At 38.1% G+C, this 19,048-nt stretch overlaps 1 protein-coding gene and 1 pseudogene across 6 annotated transcripts; one reads left to right on the forward strand and one right to left on the reverse strand.

The window, feature by feature from the left end:
• The first annotated feature begins 959 nt into the window (after window positions 1-959).
• On the forward strand, window positions 960-5,097 carry LOC147273253 (UPF0235 protein At5g63440-like). Of its 6 annotated transcripts, none has more exons than XR_015124218.1 (8): window positions 960-1,237; window positions 2,422-2,675; window positions 2,872-2,986; window positions 3,204-3,357; window positions 3,666-3,762; window positions 4,162-4,272; window positions 4,348-4,416; window positions 4,872-4,936. XR_015124218.1 is itself a non-coding variant. In XM_086256918.1 (8 exons), exons 2-8 carry the CDS (start codon window positions 2,561-2,563, stop codon window positions 4,929-4,931), a joined length of 699 nt encoding a protein of 232 aa, XP_086113044.1. In that variant the 5' UTR covers window positions 960-1,237; window positions 2,396-2,560; the 3' UTR covers window positions 4,932-5,097. The 6 variants fall into 6 exon arrangements, 5 of the variants coding, with proteins under 5 accessions (XP_086113044.1, XP_086113042.1, XP_086113046.1 ...); XM_086256918.1 differs by having other exon boundaries at window positions 2,396-2,675; window positions 4,162-4,250; window positions 4,872-5,097; XM_086256916.1 differs by having other exon boundaries at window positions 4,162-4,250; window positions 4,872-5,097.
• Window positions 5,098-12,843: 7,746 nt separating this feature from the next.
• Window positions 12,844-18,178, reverse strand: LOC147273254 (uncharacterized; annotated as a pseudogene).
• Between the last annotated feature and the right edge of the window lie 870 nt (window positions 18,179-19,048).

Genomic DNA, 19,048 nt, shown 5'->3' on the forward strand with positions numbered 1-19,048 from the left:
TGGTCATTTTTGTAAATTTGCAAACGTGATTTTTAAAAACCCAAAATGAAATTTTTTATCTTCATTTCTCTCTAGGGATGGCAACGGGGCGTGTTCGGGTCAAGTTTGCCAATACCATACCCACCCCGCCGGGTAATCAGGTATTCGGAACCCCTATTCTTTTGTTAAAAAATAATTTTTTTATTAATAACATATCAAATCAACATAAATATATAATATAGTATAAATGAAACACATTAAAATTCATCATATTACATTACAGCACTAAATTATAAAAAGAATACCATTAAATTTTAAAGACAACAAAAATTAAGATAATTTTTTTTTATTAAATGGGTATATGAGTTTTTATTAAACAGGGAGAGGTGGGGACGGGGATGGTAATACCATACCCGCTTAATCGCGGCAGGTCTCCACAAGTATTTTCTTTTTTTTCGATGCTAGTCCCCGTGTGAATTTTCGGGGTGGGAAATTTGCCATCCCTATTTCTCTCTCCTCATTGCCTCATTCACGCATCCCCCTGACACTCTCATTCTATCTCTTCTCTCTCATTTCTCTCTCTTTTTTCTTTTTTGGGTTAAATACAAAAATGGTCCACAAATTTTAAACTGATTCTCAATTTAGTTTACTAACTATAAAAAGTGTCAATTTGGTCTATGAATCTTTCAAGTTTTACAAAAGCAGTACAAACGTTAATTTCTATCCGAAAATTAACGGAATTGGGCACGTGAAAATGTGATGAACAGACTAAAATACCCCTGAAAATATGGTCACTTGTTGTGCACATGTCCAGTTTCCATTAAATTTTTCGATGGAAATTAACGTTTGTACTGTTTTGGTACAACTTAAATAGTTTGTGAACCAAATTGACATTTTTTATAGTTAATATACCAAATTGAGATTAAATGTAAAGTTCATGTACTATTTTTATATTTAATCCTTTTTTTTTTTCTCCCTCCTCTCTTTCTCCCTCATCTCGCCCCCTACCGCCGAAACCCACCGAAATCCAGCCCCTCCTCTCTTCCTCCCTCCACGGCTTCAGCTCCTCCCAAAACCCAGCCTCCCCAAAACCCAGAAATCCCACCCAGCCGAGCGGTTTCGCTTTCTCGTCCTCTAATCACAGAGAGGGGGGGGGGGGGGGGGGTGTCAGATTCCAATCCCTAATTAGGGAAAAACGTGTTTCCAATTGCCAATTGGAGGAAGATCGACGATCTAATATTGAATCTATTTCATTCTGGTTAGTTTCCAGTTTTTTACTTCATTGTTTTCTCGTTTTGGGATTCTTATGTTTTGGCTTATGCGGCATGGCTTGTGGTGTTTTGTTTTTTGTTTGGATGATTTGATTTGGTGCTGTCTTGGTGAATTAGGCTTTGAAGTTTGCTTCTTGCGTTAGATGGATGTGTAAATTGATTTAAATTTGTAAATTTGATTTGGGTTTTAGGGTTTGTGTCCGACTATCCCAGTGTGCCTATTTTTTTATGTATGTATTGAAGTGCAAAACTGATCTTGTGACTCCGTATGATTATTGAGCAGAAGATAATTAGTCAATTCTATGCTGATTAATTTTGATATGTTCTGAAAGTTAGTGATGTAAAAAATTAGTAGACTGGAAAGGTAAACTGATTATCAAAGTGGTAGATTATTATCTTCTGATTCTGGTTTGAAAGCTTGGGACTATGTTATTGTGGTTTGTAAGGGGAAAGTGTTTGTTCTTTATAGTCATGTAGATAATTAGCTGATTTTTCATTAAATATGATACTTTTTTAGAAGATTGTTTTCTTGCACCACCCATTGGATCATTTTGGCATTTTTGAGATCGACTATAAGTTGTCTTTTTTCTTCTCTCAGTGGACGTCTTGTCTACTCTTGTTGTTATCCTGCACTTACGAGCTGTGATTAATAAAATGTTCCTTTTTAAAAAAAAGAGATCAACTATCATTTACATTAGTTTGTTTAACTTTCCTCCTGTTCAAGTTATCTAATTAAAGCAGTTTAAATTCAGTTTTCCTGGCCAAATAAGAAAAAAATTTCAGTTTTGAATAGTGTCATTCAAGTCCATGTTTTTATGAAATGGTAGGAATTGGCCTCTGTTTTCCAAAATGATCGCATTGGGCATACACACTAGTTTTGAACTTGATGTATCTGATTGTATACACTTATTATAATTTATAACCACTTGTAATATCTACTTTTTTCAACTAAGTACAGTCCGGATAATATGATGGACGGGACAAGTGAGGAGGGACAACACATCGGAGGGTTGGATCTACTTCAATGTAGTATTGGTTTTACAATTGTATTAATCCAACCCTTGGATGTGTTGTCCCTCATATTAGCCGAACTCCAACTAAATATTCTTGTGGGAATATCCACTCTTTTTGAACTGAAATCCCAGTCTTAATGCTGTGTGGATATGCACAGTGCGGTTATTTCAGAAAACCAAGGCTCATTCACAGCATTTTGTGATTGCCAAGGTATCTGACATTTGTGAGTACCTTGGAAATAGCGCTTCACCCACCTTCGTCAAGCTCAGAGTCCGAAAGAAGAAGCAAACGAAGGAATGCCTAAGAGAACAACTCACACGTACTCGAGCGAGGACGCAGCTCCAGATGGACCTGACTCTGACCTCTTCGTCTACTACTGCAAGCACTGTGGATCTCACCTCCTCATAACTGGTTCTCTCTCTCCCTCTCTCTCCTTCTATTGATTTTACTTGGTTTATTTGAGCTAAAATTAATAAGATTTAAAAATAGGGCAATTATCATTTTAGTTGTTATTGTGTTTTCATATTCATTGTTAATTGTTACAGTAAGTTTTTTGAATAATCTAGGCATTGCAATTTTTGTTATACTGAAGTGTGTCTGGTATAAGATACCCAGTTGCAGAAAATGCCCAAAAGGAAGACTGACAAAGCTTATGTGTTGGACAAGAAGAAACACCTTGCAAGGCTAAACATTGGTGAGGGTGGAAAAGTTGTATTGAAAAGGTACATTTTTTCATCTTTTATATATCATATATTGATAGTGCTAATAATAAGCATTTTTTAAGAAGAAAAAAAAAAATTGGGTTTTTACATTATGTTCTTGTCAATGCATTATGTTCTTCCATTAAGCTTGAATTTTGTGATTGTTTTTTTCCAAGTACAATTTTGATAATTGCATCCGAGCTCGTATCTTGAAATCTTGATCATTGTCATTATCCAGGGGTGAAGGGAAATTGGAGAAGCAGTTTCGTATGAACTGTGTCGGCTGTGGACTCTTTGTTTTTTATCGCTCAGAAGAAGATTTGGAAAGTGCTTCTCTCATTTATGTTGTTGATGGTGCTCTAAGCACAGTTGCTGCTGAAACCAACCCACAGGTATAATAAAGTTTATGAAGGTTTTATGTTATCATATGTAGACTTGATTGTTAAAAGTTGCCTCATATAGTCATATTTGATAAGGAATAGAATTCTTTCTTATAAATAAAGGGAATTAGGAGTTTAATACCTCATTGTATTCTCCTTCTCATGCGTCTTTTCGGTTGCTGAACATAGATTTTCTGTCTACTACTAATCAATTTGTCTCTGCATGAGCAAAGCAATTCAAACTTCCATCTGCCAAGTGATCAATATGTTTTAGTCATGAACGTTCATATTATAATTGGGTATTCTGATGTGTGACATAGGATGCTCCTGTTCCGCCCTGTATATCAAACCTAGAAGGAGGGCTCGTTCAAGTGGCTATAGAAGTGGAAGATCGTGCACAACGCTCAGCAATCACAAGTAAGAGAAATATTTAGTGCTTTTCTGTTATCTTATTTAACAAACATAGCCTTGTTATGTCAAATGGCAATCATAAGCCATTCCTGCTACTTTTGATTTTTTGGATTTCAATGGCAATTACTAGTCCTTGTTGGCTTCTAAAGTTTGATGTCTATTATATACAACTCATTACAAGGGCTGTCGACTTTGGCAGTTTTAATATGTAATACTTGCCAAAAGAAAGTCATTTCCTGGAAATTTAAGTTTCTGAATATATTGTTTTTTTTTTACTATAAATTCCTTGGCCAAACTTTTTTCTCTTACTCCAGGAGCCAATGCTGATGATGTTAAAGTTACTGTAGCTGTATATTGTTTCCTTGACTATAAATTCCATGTTCAAACTTTTTTCTCTTACGTCAGGAGTGAATGCTGATGATGTTCGAGTTTCTGTAGCTGCACCTGCAGCTCGGGGAGAAGCAAACAATGAACTTTTGGAATTCATGGGCAAAGTGTGATTCTGCTTCATCTTGGGTTGTCAAACTTCAGCCCAATCTTTTTCGTTCCAAAGTGTCGATCCAAGCCTTAACACATTTGTTTTTTACACAGGTATTTGGTCTGAGACTAAGCCAGATGACTCTTCAGAGAGGATGGAACAACAAATCGAAACTCCTTGTGGTGAGTTCAATTTTACTCTCCTCTCATAGGTTTAGGTGGCTGCTTGGGTGTTAATGCTCATATTCTGTTTCAAATGTGCCTATGATATGGAGAACGATATCATTTTTTTCAAAACAAATTTTCAGAACATTGTATACACAATAATTTTGCTATCGGGCATGTTTCATTTATTTACAACCTTGATAAACAAATATATCTACTCTGATAATTTAGGATAAAAATTAGACATAATCTTGCTTCCCTATCAAAGTAATTGGACTGCTTAATAAGAGCAACTGCAATGCCCTTATCAAACCCCGTTTGAGAAGCATCCAGATAGTAGCAACGTACACAGAATAGGACCCTGAATGTGTATGAGTTAAGTTACTGAAGGATATGTATGCCAATTTAACTAGAAACTGCTTAAACTGATCTTGCTAGGCTTTGCAAGGGTCTGTTAACAGTGTTTGTTTCAGGTGGAGGATTTGTCTGGTAGACAAGTTTATGAGAAACTTCTGGAGGCTGTTCAACCTTGAGGTTGTACAATTCAAATGAGAGTTGTAATGAATAACAAGATCCAGTCAACTTGTGCGTTTACCCTGGACATTCAGGGTTTCAAATTGTTCTTCTGTGGTAACTGTAATGCAATGTGAAAATTCAGTTGTACAACCTGAGTCAATTCAATGATATTTACATTACTTCTATCTGTAGTCTTGCCCTCAATATTAATCAGGTTTGGTCAATTGAACTACAGGAATAGTTATGTGCATATTTTGTATTTGCATTAAAATTCACTGGATTTCACCTCTATCTCTAATCTTTTTTAAATGTGGTCTAAATAGTTATTATTGTTTTCAAATTTCAAGTAGGTATGCACTCGCAAATTTTGTGAACGGGGGGAGAGGGGGCAGGGTAAAATTAAGAAATCTTCTCCTGACTCTTGCTTAGTCAGTATTACAATGTGCAAGAAATCTACGTATGCTAAAGTGCAAATTTACCTTTTAAACAATTTTTTCGTAAATTTCACTAGAAATTTGAGTTTTTATTGGTTGTGGAGGCAATAATAAAGTTTGGAGATTTTTATAGAAAATAATTGGAAGGTATCTATATAAATTCTATTTCGGACATGGTTGGATAGAGCTTGAACTCACAAGTGCGTAGGCGAAAATGGATTGCGAATTGGAGGTATGTAGACAAAATTATAGGCGTGAAGTTGGAGGATATTTTGGTACCTTCGCAAGTCAATATTTTTTAAACCCAGCTGGCTCATCTTCTTCCTGCGTGCACACCTCTCTCTCTCTCTCTCCATTACATTTTCTCTTTCCTCTTTCCTCTTTCCTCTTTTCTCATCTTTGACCGGTCATATCTCTCTCATCTGATCTCTGATTTCGTCGATTTTGGTATCATTGGAAAGCTCTCGTTGGTGCCTTTCTCTTGGTGGTCTTGGATCACCCATCGGACTAGTCTAGATGACCTAGCAACACAAAACCAGTCCGACCACTTCATCGGCAATCTCCCATTTTCAGCGACGATGCAACCTCAAACCACATGGGTTTTCTCCCTCTCGACGATCTGAATCCAGTGGTGTAATTGTTTTTTCCATTTGACCACCGTACAAAGCGGTGCGACGAAAAGAAGCTCGCGACCTCCAGTGGGTTTTCCGAACATTTTTGGCCATCTTTTGAGGTCGACCAAAGTATAAAAGTTGCTCTCTAGTTGTTATTTGAAAGTGGGTATATTTATTTCATGTATTTGAGAAGTTCGGAAAACGGCCATTATTCACCGCTGGTGGCCACCGCGCGTGGCGGCGGCCGCCGTGGGTTCGAGCATTTTTCGACCCTCTCTTACCTCCTAGGATTGTTGGTAGATTCTTAATAACCTATTGGTTGATTCTAGGTGCATTGAAAGCCGATGGAGAAATCAAATTGGAATTTGGATCATGAACCAACACTTTTTTATATCGAACTAGCCTCAGACAAATATGCGATTGAGGTATATCTCATTCCCCCTCTTATATTGATTTAGGTAATCTTATGAGACGTGTTGGTGGAGTTGGATTTGAGTTTGGAGAAAAACAAACGAATTTACTTATGATTATCAATAGAAAGTATAAAATTCGTATAATTAAATCTCGATTATTAAGGTGAGAGGTATTTTTGTAATAGGTCAATGAAGGTTCGTTTCTCGAGTATTTCTAGTGACAAACAAGGGGGGAATCGGGAGTTGGAAACCATCTTGGAAAGGATTGGGCGTAGCTCGGTGTATTGTGAGTGGACTTTGTTTTATAAACGGTTTTAAAAATTCATGAATTTATTCATATTTAATATTTTGAGGAATGTTGATTGTGAGTTGGACTTTTATTTTGAAATGTTTTTCTTGAATTTACGGTTTAACTTATATTGGTTATTTTGAGTTTTGGCTTATAAATAATGATGGTGAGTGGACTTTGTTTTATAGACGTTTTTATGAATTCCTAAATTAACTTGTATTTCATATCATGAGATTTATTTGAGAAATTATGATTTGTGAAATTGTGAGTTGAGATTTATATTCATGAAGAGCTAAACATTTAATTATGGTTTTGGCAAGACACTTTTGGAAGTCTTGATGATTTTACATACATATAAAAAGTTTTATTCTGGAAGCATGCATAAGTTTGAGATGATTTATGAGATATTTTGAAAATCTTTAATTTGCATGAGTTTAGAAATCATTTTTTAATAAACTTCTTATTTAATCAAGTTAAGAAATTGGGATTGAATTCATGGTTGCATTTCATGATTTTCATAAGTATAGTTTAGGGAAATGGTTTTGGGCTGTGTATTTTGTAAGGTGTTATTATTAAGTTTCAAGTTTCTTGAAAATGATTTCAATCAAACAGTTTTCATGAGTCTGCTAACAAATCTTTGAAAGGTTATGAAAGGAATATGAATTTGTTTTGATTATGAAAAGCGGTTTCAAACCACCATATTAGTACCTATCCCCGAGTTAAGATAACTTTAATTTCTTTCTTTATATAAATTCTTAGTTGGCCTTGTAGCACATATATGGTCTAATCGCCTATCATTTAGGACAACGCCATGCCGACCCTTGACATCTCCTTGGTTGCTGAGGCCAATTCTAATGGCCTTGATACAGAGATTGTTTTTGAACTTTTAAGTTGTCCAAGGTTTTCAATCTTGATTCATCCATCTCTTCGAGCTCTTGAACTATGGCTTGAATGTACTCATCTGGTGTTAAATTTCCTTAGAGGGCAACCCGCAAGGACTTGACTGCTATTTCCAAAGGTAAAACCGCGTCATTCCCATACGTTAAAGCAAACGGTGTCGTTCCGGTCCCTGATCTCCTTGATGTCCGATATGCCCACAAGATTTCGGAAGATATTTTGTGCCACTTCTTTGGCTTGTCCGTTATAGCTTTTTGAATGATATTCTTGATAACCTTGTTGCTGGTCTCTGCCTGACCATTAGCTTGGGCGTAATATGGGGTGGAGTGATGCAACTTGATCTCATTATTTTCCATGAATGCCTTAACATCTGCCTCTATGAAATATTTTTTCCGATCTGTGGTAATGGACTCAGGTAGACCGAAACGGTGAATAATGTTTTCTTTCACGAATTGGATGACTTCTATGTGTGATACCTTCTTCAAAGATATAGCTTCGACCCACTTAGTAAAGTAGTCGATGACCATTAAGATGTAGGAATGGCCCTTACTTGAAGATGGGTGAATCTCTCCGATCACATCCATAGCCCAACATCTGAATAGCCAAGGTTTGATTATAGGGTTCAACGTTGATGCCGGCACGTGTTGGATCGGGCCATGCCTTTGGCAAGGCTGGCAACCTTTCACATATGTGATGCAATCTTTTAGGATAATTGGCCAATAGAAGCTATGTCTTCTGATCAACTACCTCATCTTAATTTCGGGTTGGTGGGCACCGCATGCTCCTTCATGGACTTCAGTCATTACTTGCATGGCCTTCTTCGTCCCTAGGCACCTCAACAGCAAGTCGTCAAACCCTTTTCTATGTAAATCACCATTCATAACCACATAGTTTCTTGCCTGAAGTCTTATTCTTCAACTATGCTTATCGGTTGGATGCCTTAAGTATTGGAGAAGAGGATAACGCCAATCTTCTGGTGTAACTTCTGATGGTATTGCTCCAATCATCAATCCCCTTTCCTGGACCGAAGACAAGGATCTTCTTTCTACTTTAAAAAATTTCTCAGCCAACCCCTCGGATAGGTGTACACCAGATGCAAGTTAGGCCAATTCATTGGCCTCCCAATTCAAATCTCGAGGAACATGCTCCATATTAACTTCATCAAAGTCACCCATTAATTGTATGGTCATTTCACGGTATTCTAACAACACTGCATTATAACAATTATATTCTTCGGTTAATTGTTTAATGACTAACATGGAATCACCCATGATCGTTACATTGGCTGCCTCTAGCTCCCTTAAAATTTCTAGGCCGATAATTAACGCTTCATATTCGGCTTGATTATTTGAACATGTGAAGTCGAATTGGAAGGCATATTGTGCTCTAAAACTCCCCGGAGAAACGATCACAATTTCGGCCCCAGATGCGGCCGCGGTACTTGACCCATCAAAGTGAGATGCTATCTCAAATGACTACATGTCTTCTATTTCTACACTAGGGTGAGCGGCTAGGAAATCGGCTAAGGCTTGGCCCTTAATCGATTGTTGGGGCACATACCTAAACGAGAATTCGGATAAATCCATTGTCCATTTTCCAATTCGGCCTCTAATGATAGGCCGTGACAACATGTATTTAATGAAGTTTGTTTTGGAAATGATAAAGACAACATAAGGCAACATGTAATGTCTCAATTTTGTGGCTGTGAAGTATAAAGCCAAACATAATTTTTCGATCGGCGAATATTTTCTTTCCACCGCCGTTAGTATTCTACTTAAGTAGTGGATGGCCTGTTCCTTATTTTCATCGTTGTTTTGGGCCAACAAGCTTCCAATAGAGTTCTCTGAAGCCGATATGTACAACTTCAGTGGTTTGCCTCTCTTAGGCGGAATCAATACTGGTGGTCGGGTTAAATAATGTTTAATTGCTTCAAATGCCTTTTGTTGTAGTTCTCCCCATACAAATTCCTCTTCACCCTTAAGCTTAAGAAGTAGAGAAAAAGGTTCAGTCTTTCCAGCCGAGTTTGAAATAAACCTTCTCAAAAAGTTTATTCGACCAAGGAAGCTTTGCAATTCCTTTTTGTTCTTGGGTGGGAGCGCGTCAATGATGGCTTTGGCCTTATTCTTGTCCACTTAAATTCCTCTTTGGTGGACTAGAAAGCCTAGAAAGTTTCTGGCCGACACCCTAAAAGCGCATTTTTGAGGATTCATCTTTAGTTTATGCAACCTCATTCTTTCGAAGGCTTTCTTTAAATCCCAAGATGGCCCGACCGAGTAGCCGACTTTAAAACCACATCATCAATATACACTTCCAAAGTTTTGCCAATCATATCATGGAAAATCATGTTCATGGCCCGCTGGTAGGTTGCACCAGCATTCTTAAGACCAAAAGGCATCATTACCCATTCAAATGCTCCAGTTGCCCCTAGGCACCTAAATGCTGTTTTATGGACATCTTCCTCTGCTATGTTAATTTGGTTGTAGCCAGAGTAGCTATCCATAAATGACAACATTTCATGTTTGGCCACTCCATCAACAAGGAGATCGGCCATAGGCATAGGATATTCGTCTTTAGTAGCTGCAAGATTTAAATTACGAAAATCAACACAAACTCTTATTTTGCCATTCTTTTTAATTACAGAAACAACATTAGAAAGCCACTTTACATATATCACTGGCTGTATAAACTTGGTTGTAAAAAGTTTTTCAATTTCTTCTTTCACCCTTAGCTCAACTTCTTTTGATATCCGTCGGGGCGGTTGTTTGAATGGCTTGAAGTCGTCTTTGATTGGAAGACGATGCTCCACTAGCTGATGATTAAGTCCAGGCATCTCAGTGTAATCCCACGCAAAACAATATTTGAACTCCTTCAAAACTAACTCCATCTCGGCCCTTTACGAGGATTCCATCAAGCCGCTAACGTAAACCGGCCTATGCTCCTCAATCGTTCCCAAATTCACTTCAATCAAAGGGTCTTGCACTTCAGCCTTGGAGTCATCAAGCTTGGCTGGTGCTGGGTCCAAATCCTCGATTTCTAAGCGGTCCTATTCAGGCCCTTCTCTTAAGCATTCGACGAGATCGATCTCATCCTTGTCTTTCCAAGCCGTTTCTTCAGCCAAGTACGCTGACCATCTCTCCAGTGCTTCTTCAATCGTTTCTTGATTCTTGTCCGTCATCAGATATGGATATTGATGCAAACAGGTCAGCCAACATTGGCCGCTCATCTTTAATCTTGACTTCCAATTTCTTGACTTCAACCAATTCATTGGCCGTGACCCTAAAAGATTCTATATCCTTGGCTCCATCTACCAAGGTTTGGAAAGTGACTCCTTCCTCATACAATTCAGCGTCCATAAAGTTGGCTGAAGCTGAAAAAGGTCGTGTATCGGCCAAAATAACATCGATTGTATTGTCCTCGTTCCAAAGTATTAGCAATTGGTGCAAAGATGACGGGATGAGCAATTGGTGCATGCACCAACTACCATTGATCCAATCTTGACCAAGAAGTACGTTATATTGGGAGAACGAGTTCACCACGAGGAAAGTAGTGTCCCTTCTCTTTTTTCCAACTGCTACTTCTAGTGAAATTGCCCCTATAATTTCCTCGTCGTCCCCCACAAAAGAGCTTATCCTCACCTTTGTTGGACGCAGGTCATGTTGTGTTTTCTTTAGCTTCTTCGAGGTAGACAAGGGTAGAATATTAGCAGCGACACCGTTGTCCACGAATACTCTATTCATTGGCATTACATCAATATGTGCACAGATGTATAACGCTCTTACTTGTTTAGTCATTGCATCCGTTGGCCTGTCGAGGAATGTTCTTAACTGGTTGTTGAGGTCATCCCCGTGCTCTCTGAGCCACGCAAACCGTCTACAATCATTTTCTTCCTGATTTGCTACTTGGTCATCTATTTCTGCCCATGCCTCTTCTTCAACCATGACGTCTCCTTCCAACTGGGCCACTTGTTCTGGCCCTGATTTGAAATCTAACGGTAAAGTAATGATCATGCTGCATTCAAATGGTCCTAAAGACCCAAATTCGTATGTAATTTTTCCTAAAGGTGATATTTTCATTTGGGGCTTCTTTTCACCTTCCTTGTTGTCACTTTCTTTCTCCTCCTCATAATATTCTCCGTCAAGGTCATCTTCATCCCCAGCCTCTTCAAATCCCATTTCTTGGTCGGGGTCGACTTTATCTTCATCCCTTCATTAAAAGAGTCATTATTTTCTTCAGTTGACACATTCGTTCTTGGTGAAAGGTCATGAGATGAGAAAAGAGGGTCTGCCATTACTTGGGTTGAAACCGTCTCTTAGCCGACTTCAACTTTGGGCTCTTCAACTATAGGCCGGTCATTGTCGCATTTAGCAATCTCGACCATGGATTGGTCAAATTCGTTCTTGGAAACTTCACTCATAAATTGGTCGGTGTCTATCTTGCAAGTCCCAACCTTTTCCTCTTTGGCCTTAAATGCCCCAGACATATGAGCTTCAAGTATATTTATGACTTCCTCTTTTTCACTTGGGACAACCATATGACATATGGCCTTCTCCTCTCTTTATCTTCTCCCTTAAATCAGAGCCTCTTCTCAATTAAGCATCTTTTTCCTTAACCCAAGCCTCCTCCTCACAACATGACTGACTGTACTGCCTTTGGACACGTCCAGTTTGGGTTCTTGTCAAAGGAATCATAATTTTGTCTTTCCCTTTCTTGTACCAAACATTAGGTTCAGCTGGGGTTGGTTTGAAGGTGTTTTTTTCCGGTTTTGGCATAGCCACATGAGCCACATTTCTGTTTTGGCCCTCAGCCAGTGACACCCAAATGCTTCTTTCTTTTCTTTCATATGGCTTGGATAAATCCTCCGCCACATCTTCATACCGCAGTGTCATGTGGTAGGCCTGTTTATACCGCCTACGATAGTTGTCCTTCACAAATTCTCCGCCACATCTTCTGAAGCTCCAAAGACAAGTCATTCTGGGCTAACTTCACAAATTTGCTGTCAGGCAAAGGGACAGTGCATCTACTTCTTGCAAGACTGAATCGAGAGATATACCCTTGAGCTGATTCTTCAGAATTTTGCACCAAACGAGCTAAGTCAGCCATCGATACTTCTGGTTCGTGGCTATAGAATTGTTCATGGAACATTCGCTCCATAGTTTGCCAATTTGGAACCGAGTTGACCAGTAGACTAACATACAGGTGAAAGTAGCTCCAATGAGTGAGTTGGGAAACATCTTAAGTTTCAGATTATCATTGTTTGCAGCTTCAGCACACTGGACCGTGAATCAGCCCATGTGTTCAATAGAGGATTGATAATCTTGACCAGAGAACAAAATAAAATCAGGAACCCTAAAACCTCTTGAGTATTCCGTTTGGTCCACAAAGTCAGGGTAAGGTCTTCGGTATACTGGTCGGATTGTTCTCCTAGACAGAGGTCCATACATATCTTGGACGACCATCTCGATCATATTCCTATCAATTCCCATCGAGGCTTGGCCGAGTCCGACCTGAATGCCCTCAGCAAAGTTGTTGACCGCTTGATGGTTGCCCCCCTGGTTTTGGGCCCGACCATTATTCTGGCCATTACCATTGCCCCTCAAACATAAATGAGCTCGTGGTTGATTTGCCAAAGGTGGCGGTCTATAAGGTTCAGTGATTTGCACTTGATTGGTCATGGGTGGATTCTGGCTCTGACCCCCTTGAAGAGCTTGGACAATGTGTTGTCCGATTTGGGTACCCATACCAGCAATGTTGTTGACCATCACATTATTAGTCCGTTCAATCTTGTCTAACGTAGTGTTCACCTGAATGGCCACGGTTTGTAGATGAGTCTGGGTGACCCGACTTTCCTCCCTCACCAAATTGATGAGTTGTTGAACATCCTCTATAGTAGCTGGATTCGGCTGCAATAGAGGATCGATTTTCTTCGGTACATCTTCAATTGTAACTTCATCATATGATCCATCATGATTCTTTTGGTCCACAAAGGTCGGAACGTGATCGTTCCCGCTTTGTTGGCTAACTTGAGGCCTATTTCCAAAATCGAGATTGAGATGATTGCTTGGATTCACAGCACCGGTCGCCTTGCTAGCGGGTTGGTTGCTTGGATTGGCTTGATTTTTCGTCACTGGATCACGATAAGAAACCGGGTTACGATAAGGATTCTCCTGATCACGATTTGGAAATGCACGAGTATTAGCAATCATGCAACGTTAGTAAAGACAACAAATAAGGTCCCACTGGGCGTGCCAAAAATATGTTAACTAGTTTTTTAGCCAAGGTTGGCCAAAAGTGATTTTTCGTCCGTTTGGATGTGAGTGCGCAGGGCGTGCCACTATTGGGCCTCAAACTAGGCCACAATAGAAATTGGGATGGTAATGTTGGTGTTTTGCGCCTAAATCTGAAATCCAATCAAACGATTGTGCGGCCAAACTAGGAACCACTCTTGGCCTAGATTCTTTTCTAGCCTCGGGAACAAGGCTTTAGTCGGAATCAGAGTCCAAGTCGCATCTCGGCCTCCTTAGAACAGTGTTGTTGAATTCATGAATACAATGATGAAATTGGCCAAAAAGATAAAAGAAACTATGGACGATAAAATTATAATGAAACTCAACGCTACTATTACCAACTAAATCAACTTCAATATTAAAAAGAACAATGAACAAAATAAACATCTATATGTTGAGCAAAGAACTTGAACAAGAATTAAAATAAAAATGATCCAATTGCATGAAACTGAAGTGCATAAAATAAATCGATACCACAATCCTTGTGAAGGCAATGGCAGAGCTACAAACCTAATGGTCTTGAGACTAAAGTTATTAGAAACCTAAAAGCACCTCGAACGGTAGGAACTAAAAAGAAATTGAAAACAAAAGAACTTTGAGAGATTCTTGAGATTTGAGTATTTGGGTGTATTGGATGCTAAATGTCATTTTCTCTTCTCTCGAATGCCTCTATTTATAAGGGTGCTAGGATACAACCTTAGATAATGGGTCATTTCCTGGCTTGAAATCATCTTGCTTCTCCTAGTAGGACTCGAACTTCTGAGATTTCATCTTAGCTGCCAAGTTTTGTCATTGATGATGATTGAAATTCTTTCTAAATTCGAACTCATTGCTTGATTCGGCTTCCTAGTGATTTTAGACTCATTTTTCGGAGTTGATTATGCAAATAGGCCGCGGAAATCTCTACCGGCCCCTTTATTGAGACGAGTTCACCATTTTGTAGTCTCATTATTGGCCTTAAAAATTTCTTTTGGGTCGTAGGCCATATTGGCTAGTAGTCTTAAACAATTATTGGCCTTTAAACCACAATTTAAAGAGGAGTGGGTTAAAACACCCATTGGCCCCAAAGTGAGTTGGCCACCAAATAAGAGTATACGGGCCAATAAAATACTCTTAGCCACTACACGGAAATGGCCAATATGAGAAATGGCCAACATTATGAATGGCCAACATGAAAAATGGCCAATATGAAAAAATGGCCAATATGAGAAATGACCAATATAAAAAATGGCCAACATCAGAAATGGCCAACATGAAAAATGGCCAACATGAAAAATGGCCAATAATAACCCACGTGTCATTTTTTGGTACAAACACTAGGTCATGATGAAACCCTCTTGGAGGTGCTCTTAAAACAACATACCAATTAGATGTATCACTCTTCCTTGAATAGAATACTTGCTTGACTTGTGAAGCTAAGATAAATGGATCTCTTTGAAATTGATTTAAACGTTGGTGTAGATTAACCAACGTAAATCCATCTTCAACTTTTACACCATTATTGATATTTGCCCAATCACACTTTAATATGGGGACTTGAAATGTGTAATAATCTATTAAAACAATCTCCTGTATCACCCCATAATAAACAATTTTTTTGATAACTTAGGTATCATCTTTTGCCAAACAGGTTCCGCTTCAAGAGAAACACCACTATCTTGTGTAGACTTTTTCACTCATTCTTGTGTGAAAACGCTTTCCATTGAGAACATAAATTCTATAAGACAGCACTTGTGTCATCGATCCCATTGCAAGCCGCATCAATGTATCTGAAACACTTGAATTAGCAGCTTCAATAATGACCTATGCAGTTGTGAAGTCATTTCTCATAAAATATAACTCTTTCTAATATATATTCTCCAAATAAAAACAAAAAAAGAAACTAATTATCCAACCTTATTGCGTAACCAGGAGGAAATAGTTGTTGTATGCTTCTTTTGTAGTAATGTTGGATTATCTACAAGACTTGAATCTAAACGCTGAAGTTCCTCTAGGTGCATTCTATGATAGAAGGAAAATTAACTATGATCAATTACTACAATACAACTTAAGCCACATGACACGTATTACTTTCAGTATGCTTACTCTATAAATGGCTCGATTTCTCCACTATTAAACAATATATAGCAATGAGCAATTCATAACATGTCTGAGGCTAAGGCAGCTACTACACCGGCTAGGTTGGTTTCATCCTCATTTCATTTATATCTTTCACCAATATTTTCTGCTTGTTAATTTAATGTACTTACTACAAAATCTCATGCACTATTCAGCCAAGTAACACTCTGTTATGCATCCTTTTAGTCGTGCCCGATTTCTAACATATCCCTTTACTACTTTCATGTATTTAAATTAAAAAAACTAAAACAATAAAACAAGAAGTAGTACTTAAAAGAAAGCGCATATTATAGCAAATATAAACCAGCTAAATTTAATATATGTACCTCTCAAAGGGGTACATCCAACAATACTGAACTGGTCCACATAGTCTAGCTTCCCTTGCTAAATGAATCGTAAGATGAATCATAATATCAAAGAACGAAGGTGGAAAAAATCTTTCAAACATGCATATAGTCTCCAAAACTTCATCCTCCAATGATTCTAGCATACTTTTGTCAATTACTCTTTGACAAAGTTCATTAAAAAATGCGCACAATCAAAATATTGCATTTCGTGGACCTTTAGGTAAAAGACCTCTTATTGCTATCGACAACAAGTGCAGAATTGGAACATGACAATCATGAGATTTAAGTCCAACTAATTTGCATTAACTTAGTACTACACAATTACTAATGTTTGAGCAGCAACCATCTGGCAACCTTAAATTAAACAACCTTCTACAGAAAATTTGTTTCTCAGTCTTTGATAAACTGTACAGAGCTGCAAGTAGGTAAAGCTTATTTCCTTGTTCTTGTATGTGCAAATCATGCCGAATGCCCAAAGCTTGCAAATCTTTTCAAGAATTTAGTCCATCATTTGTCTTTCCAGTCATATTTAACAAAGTGTCTATAATACTTTCACAGATATTCTTCTCAATATACATCATGTCCATATTATGTCACAAACAAAATTTCTAAAAAATAAACAGTTAAAAGACATTAAGTACTTGAGAAATATTAACCATTTTTAAGAAAATGGATGATTGACTATTAAAAGGCATTTTTGAAATGCATGTCTTGCCTCCCAATATGGCAATTCAAAGAAAATTGATTTTTTTTTTTTTCATACTTGTTTGGAGTCTTTCGTCTTTCTCTTTTTAGACATTTTTCCCCAATCATTTCCAACTTATGTGCATGCACATAGCACTTGTACACCTGTTAATATCCTTGGTCTCTCTCTCTATTATCTTCTTTCCCATCAAACCAAGACTTTTTTTTTGCAAAATTCATGACCAGGTGGAAGAAATCGTCTATGGCCCATATACGCATCATTCTTACTATAGGGTAACCTCAAAAAACATGTCTCCAAGCTACATGCAGGACAAACAAATTTTCCCTTTGTACAACATCCAGCCAAGTTGCCATAAGCCGGAAAATCATTGATGGTTCACATCAAAATAGCCCTCAAATTAAAACTAGAATTAGTAAAAGCATCAAATATATCCACACCATCATCCACAAGACACATAAATCCTTTATAAGTGGTTGCAAGTATACATCAATCATTCCCTGGGTGTTTTGGCCTAGACATTAGTAATGACAACATTAAATTTTCCTTAAACATGGCTGACCAAGGAAAAAGATTATATGTAACGAATATAACTAGCCAACAACTATATCTAGAGCTGAGGTTGCTAAAAGGATTAAATCCATCTGAGGCGCCCAAACCAAGTCTAAGGTTTCGTGGATATATCTAATGCAAAATCTGGCCATTTATTATCTATGATCTCCCATGCTAATAAATCTACTAGATGTCACATCTTTCCATCTTAACTTTTATGGGTATAATGCCATGTCAAGTCTTTTGCCATTTCAGGCAACATAAACATCCGCTTCAATCTAGGTATTATAGGAAAATAACGCAACACCTTTGCTAGAACTCCTTTATGGATACGATCAGTGCGTTCATTCACCTTCCATCGTGAAGAACCACACTTGGGACATGTCTCTTGCTTGTCTAAGTCTTTTCTAAACAAACAATAATCATTTATGCATGCATCTATTTTCTCAAACCCTAGATTAAACATCTTAAGTAACTTATTTGTCAAGTACATCGAATTTGGGTGTGTATTACCTTGCGAAAACATATCAATCAAGGTTTGAAGAAGGTCATCAAAAAATGTATCTGTTACACCATGCGTAGCTTTCAGCTTGTATAAAATAATAGTAGTTGACAATTTCATGTACTTTGACACCCTTTATCACTACAAGAAAAAAGGGTTTGGGAGAGGAACGAAATTCGTCGCCCAAAGTAGAAATTCGTCGCCCAAACGTTTGGGCGACGAAATGCGTTCGTCGAGCGTTTGGACGCCCAAAATGTGACGCCCAAGAGTTTGGGCGACGAACTTCTAAATTTCGTTGCCCAAAGACACCTAGGGCAACGGATTTTTTTCGTCTCCTAACACATAAAATTCGTCGCCCAAAGCATGTTTAGGCGACGGACAAATTTCGTCGCCCAAAGAGGGTTTGGGCGACGAACACACTTATTCCTCGCCCAAAGCATGTTTGGGCGACGAAATTATCCGTCGCCTAAACAAGATTTGGGAGAGGAATAACTAATTTCCTCGCTGGAACGTGCTTTGGGCGACGGACAAATTTCGTCGCCCAAAGCATGTTTAGGCGACGAAAAATTCGGTCGCCCAAACATGCTTTGAGCGAGGAATAGCTCTGTTCGTCGCCCAAACACCCTTTGGGCGACGAAAAAGTCCGTCGCCCAAACATTTTTTTTTTAAAAAAAAAAAAATTGTTTTTTATTTATTTAAATTATATATTTAAATTTAATATTTAAAAAATAATTCTTTATTCAAAAACTATATAAAACAAAATTCATAAATTTATATATCAAAATATCCATACAAAGTAGTAATTAACCCTAATATATATAGTCAATCTATTCTAAACTAGTAGCATCATCATCATTCATATCTGACGGAGGTTGATGAGAAAATGGTGGCGGGACAAACCCAGGTATCGCCTTGGTCAATGCAGCATACAACGCCTCCTTCTTCGCTCTCTCAGCTCGTAAGCCCAAATATGTTTTTCTT

The sequence above is a fragment of the Dryas octopetala genome, chromosome 9 (assembly GCF_963921425.1).
Source record: "Dryas octopetala chromosome 9, drDryOcto1.1, whole genome shotgun sequence".
Classification (NCBI taxonomy): Eukaryota; Viridiplantae; Streptophyta; class Magnoliopsida; order Rosales; family Rosaceae; genus Dryas; species Dryas octopetala.

Excerpts from the sequence above, each read along its gene's own strand:
- LOC147273253 (XM_086256918.1), top strand. The coding sequence starts at position 2,561 with ATGCCTAAGAGAACAACTCACACGTACTCGAGCGAGGACGCAGCTCCA. Across the intron at positions 3,358-3,665 it reads CTGCTGAAACCAACCCACAG|GATGCTCCTGTTCCGCCCTG; the intron begins GTATAATAAAGT and ends TGTGTGACATAG. Across the intron at positions 4,251-4,347 it reads TTTTGGAATTCATGGGCAAA|GTATTTGGTCTGAGACTAAG; the intron begins GTGTGATTCTGC and ends TTTTTTACACAG.